This window comes from Oratosquilla oratoria, chromosome 29, assembly GCF_046742065.1.
Source record: "Oratosquilla oratoria isolate Oo_2021 chromosome 29, ASM4674206v1, whole genome shotgun sequence".
Classification (NCBI taxonomy): Eukaryota; Metazoa; Arthropoda; class Malacostraca; order Stomatopoda; family Squillidae; genus Oratosquilla; species Oratosquilla oratoria.
The window spans coordinates 34,891,451-34,896,450 of NC_134805.1; the positions used below are offsets into that span (position 1 = coordinate 34,891,451).

A 5,000-nucleotide genomic window follows, 5' to 3' on the forward strand; every position below is an offset into this window, starting at 1 on the left:
GGGGTACGTTGCCAAGTAGTAGAGACTTGAATGGAGGTGGTGGTTGGGGTGGAGCAGGTGGATGGTTGGGGGGGGAAGTCGAGGGGGGTTTGGGGGAAGTTCACCGCTATACCCCAGCTACGGACAGTACGCTTTGCTTTGGTGATTATTTCTTATTTGATTTGGTTTTCTAATTATTTTGTTGATTTTAGCTAGTTAATATTGAATATTTTTGTTACATAATTTTACTAATTTAAAGATGTATTCAGGAGAAATAATGATAGAATGGTTTCCAATATTGTGTACTTTCTTTGGCTGGGATCTAGTGTGAAGCGGCTGTGGCCATTGCCTGTGGCGGGTCTGCCGCTACACCTATCGGTCGAGTCGACTCATACCGAGACCAACCGCCGTGCAAGGAGGATGCAAGTGTGACTCTCCTACTCTCTTCCTCCTCAGATACGGACATGGCCCGATAACAGCCACAAAGTTAATTAAATCGAGTGTTTGGATACAGTGGAAGAAGACACGGGTAGTTAGGTGTTTGTTTAAAATTAGTATACAGAGTACGGAGAAGTCTTGTCCGTGGCGGGTGAAGGTGAGTTTAGTGTATTCGACTGCTATCCCCGGAAGCAGTCAGTGTAAGGTAGTGCAGTGTCCTGAAAATCCGGACGTTTGAGAATCCAGTGTATCCCAAAGAATACAAAGAAACTTTACAGAAAAAAACACCCCAATCGTCCACTAGAAATCTTACAATTTCAATCAAATAAAGTGTTTATCGATACCATCGTCACATAACCCGACTGCCTGTGTAGTGGTGAAATTAAGTGACCAAATTAGTGCTAAAGTGTTAATTAAATAACTTGTGTGTTACTTTGCCAAGAGAAACGAGCTTGTATGAGGACTATGTAAAGTGTGTGGCGTGTTGATTTAATCGTTTAACAATTTGAAGTAATATTTTCCTTTATCCTTGAAAACGAGCCTGCTCCCTCCCTCCCTCCCTCCCTCCCTCCTTCACCTGCGTCCACTCTCACTAAATACCTCTTCCTCTCGCGCCCTCCTTCCTCTCTCACATACCCCTTCCTCTCACTGGAGATCCTCTCACGGGATTCTCATCTATCTCACGCCCCTGTCTCACTTCCTTTCTCCCGCTCCCTCCGTCGAGTAAAGGCACCTCTAAAGGCGTACATCGATGCCTACAGTTTCATAATTGACCAGTTACTTCTGGGTTTCCCTTACACCGCCTCCGCCAGGAGAAGTTTCAACTACCAAGAACCTCCTTCTTTCGCTTCCAGGGGCACTAGTCCTATCGTCCCAAGAGTCTAGGTTTCCGAGAACTCACCCACAGCTCAGGAACCTCCTGAAGAAGGGATAGAGAGCTCTTCGGCCGAAGTCAAGATGGAGAAGAAGCCGGAGTTCGTGGACAGGAGCCAGGTGTACAGGACGACCTACGCCAGGAACTCGAAGGCCATAGGTGTCCTATGGGGTGTCTTCACCCTCTGCTTCGCCATCATCGATGTTGTCGTCTTTGTTCAGCCGCAATGGATGGGGGACACGCAAAGCTCTAAGGGAACAGGTAGGTTCTTTCGCCTAAGAATAGTAAATGAATAATGAGATGAATAGATAAAATAGAGTAAGATAGAATAGATAGATGAATAAATGAAATAAGGTAAAATATATTATTTAAATGAGAGTAGATAAACAAATGACGAAATAAAATGGTAAATTGTACTTTTTCACTAGGCAATGTTTGGTTTAGGTTAGGGCAGGAGTTTTCTCCTGTTTTTTTCACAGATCAATTTCAGTGAAGAATATTGGTGATGGGGAGGGGATTACATATTATCACTATTATTATTATTGTTATTAAAATTATTATTATTTTCATTATTGTTATTTCCATTATTATTACTATTATTATCACTATTATCGTCATTATATTACTATTACCACCATCATCATCACCACCACCATCATCACCACCAACACCACCATCACCACCATCATCACCACCACCATCATCACCACCACCATCACCGTTACCATTACCATCACCATCATCATCAATTGTTTATTCACTTTTATTTATTTGCTTATATAATTATTCATTCATTACTCTTTATTTACTTTTTCACTTATTCATATATTTATTTATGTATTTATCTATTTATTCATTTCCAAGTATGCTTTCCAAATCCCATTTCAGGTCAGTTAGTTAAACTAATTAACCTGAAATATCCCCCATTTCCGTTGCTTACGAATATTAACTACTTCATCGGTGTTACTCAGAAAAAAATAGGAATGTCACTTTCGTAAAGGGTTAACGAAGCAGAAATTATTCACTTGTTAATGACAAGAAATAAATCTTTTGCACCTGAGATAACTGGGAATATATTGGACTTTATTTTTAGATGAAAACGAATAATTACTAAAGTGTTTAAAGTACAGGTTGGGGGAACATTTAATGAATTTACTTGTTATTTATCCATTTATTTATACATGTATTTGTTTACTTAATCATTTTATTATCTACTTGTTCAATTACTTATACATTTATCTATTTGTTACATTATTCATTTATGTATCTTTATTCATATATTTATGTATTCAGTTATTTGTTTATTTGTTTAGTCATTTATTTATCTTTATTAATTCATATTTTTATATCACCAATTTTCTTGTGTGTAAAAGAATATCTTCCTTTTGACTTCAGTATAAATAAATACAAGACATTTATTCTTAAAATGGTTGTATTTGGTGTTACTGTCTTTGATGTCACTGGCTGGAAACCCGCAGCCCCGAAACGTCCGGCAACGATCCACAAAATAAATCATAACAAAGCAAAGATGTAAAAAACCGCTGTAATAATGGTTGTTGATGATATTATCTATATCCTTTTTTTCAAAGAAAGTCGAATACACGAACTAATTTTCACTTGAGTCGTAAGAATAATAATAAAAACGTCCGATCAAGTATATACTCTTGCAAAAAAATAATAGTAAATGCATAAGTGATAATATATACAAATAAAAATGAATAATAAACAAAATAAAGAAGAATAGATAAATAACAATGAAATAAGGGATCATGCACATAATTGACATTTGCTCCATCAACTCCTTTAATACATCATCATCATCATCATCATCATCATCATCATCATCATCATCATCATCATCATCATCATCATCATCATCATCAATCATCTTTAATACAATGACACACTTCACATAATTCATTCTAGCTCAGGACAGGATATTTCCATACACCTGAGGGATCGACCTCTGACCCAGAGTGGGGTCACGATCCATCAATTCCCCGTTTGAGGAAGGGACCGTCATCATCCCGTTGCTTCACTCACTACATCAAGACTTTCCTAATATATCTATTCATTTCTCTAGAGACAACCCGAAAGGGATTTCTCCCCGTCTTCTCTATTTTCCGCATGATGGGACGGAGGGCGGGGGGGTTGCCGTGTAAATGAATGGGCCTGCTGTGGATGTGCTGTGTCTTTCTGCATTGCTTCTGTCCCAGGCAATGGGCAGGAGACAGGGATGACCCTATATCCACGAGGAGCTAAGATAAAAGTGGGTGCGTGCCTTGGCTGGCTACCTCTCTTATAAAGGGGAAGATACCATTGATATATAGATAGATCTTTTCACGATAACTACTACTATAGCGACATCCTTCCGACATGTGGTGGGTCAGGTTTCAATGTCACTTGTGTTAAGGAAATGTCCCGTCTTGTGGTCTCCGAAGTGAAAGTTGTAAACTTGTTTTGGGTTCGATTCGCTGGCTCGGACGGGTGATCCGACGCTCGGAGGCGCAGTGGGAGGTTTGGTGTAGATTACATATAATAACAACATCAAGAACAACAACAGTATTATCATCAATAACGAGAGCGATCACGGCGACGAAGACCATAGTAATAACTGCAACCCTGACAACATCAATAACATTTATTCATTTGATATTTTGTTATTTATATTATTATATTGTTATTTATTTTTTATTTATTTATCATTACTATATTTTTCCGCATCCGGCCTAGTTATGGACCAAAAGGTCTCCTGTCGATAGGAACAACGGTAATAACTATAATTACTTCAATAACTAAAGATACGGCAACGACGACGAATACAACAAAAACAACAACGGTGACGACGAGGACACTGACAACAACGATGACGACAGTGTTGACAACAAAGACGAAAACAAGAACAGCAATGAGAATATTACCACTACCACTTCCGCCATCTTGACTACAACCATCACCACCACTGCTGCCATCATCGTCGTCGTCGTCGTCGTCATCATCATCATCATCATCATCATCATCATCATCATCATCATCATTGTCGTAGTCGTCATCATCGTCGTCATCATCATCATCATCATCATCATCGTCACCGCCATCATCATCGTCATCATCATCATCGTCATCATCATCATCATCATCATCATCATCATCATCATCATCATCGCCATCTCCATCTCCATCGCCGTTTTTAGGAGAATTCTGTTGCAAAGTTTTTATCGTGACGATTCTGAAAGTATGCGGTCCTGTTGGCCCCGGTTCGAATCCCCTCATCACTCGGGCATCAAATGCGGTGGAAAACAGGTTACAGTTGCCCCCATTACGGCCCAATAGCATTCCAATGAGCCTGCAAAGCTCGAAGAAGAAGAGATTGAAGATAGATGAGGAGTAGAAGATGAAGGAGGAGAACAAGAATATAGAGGAGGTGGAGAAGACGATGGAGGAGTAGACTAAAAAGTAGAAGAGGAAGAGAAGAAGAGGGATGAGAAGAGGAAGATAGAGGAGGGGAAGAAGAGGAGAAAATGATCGCGAAAGAGAAAAAAGAGAAGGAGATTAAGAAGAAGATAAAGAAGAGGAAGGTAGAGAGCGGTTTTCAATCATATTATAGTGTTTCTAGAAAGAGAACAAAATTATTGTCGTCTATCGATATCATTTTCTTAGGTCGTCACGAACACGCGCGCGCACGCACACACACACACACACACACACA

General features: G+C 39.5%; 1 protein-coding gene across 3 annotated transcripts in view; it reads left to right on the plus strand.

Annotated features, from left to right (window-relative positions):
- The first annotated feature begins 373 nt into the window (after nt 1-373).
- Nucleotides 374-5,000, plus strand: part of LOC143040712 (LHFPL tetraspan subfamily member 3 protein-like) — a 54,654-nt gene continuing 50,027 nt past the window's right edge. Inside the window, exons 1-2 of one of the 3 annotated variants that reach the window (XM_076212063.1) lie at nt 374-574; nt 1,159-1,552. In XM_076212063.1, the coding sequence (XP_076068178.1) occupies nt 1,375-1,552 (178 nt within the window). In that variant the 5' untranslated portion in view covers nt 374-574; nt 1,159-1,374. The remainder of the gene's footprint in view (nt 575-1,158; nt 1,553-5,000) is intronic. The other 2 variants (XM_076212061.1, XM_076212064.1) reach the window with 2 other exon arrangements.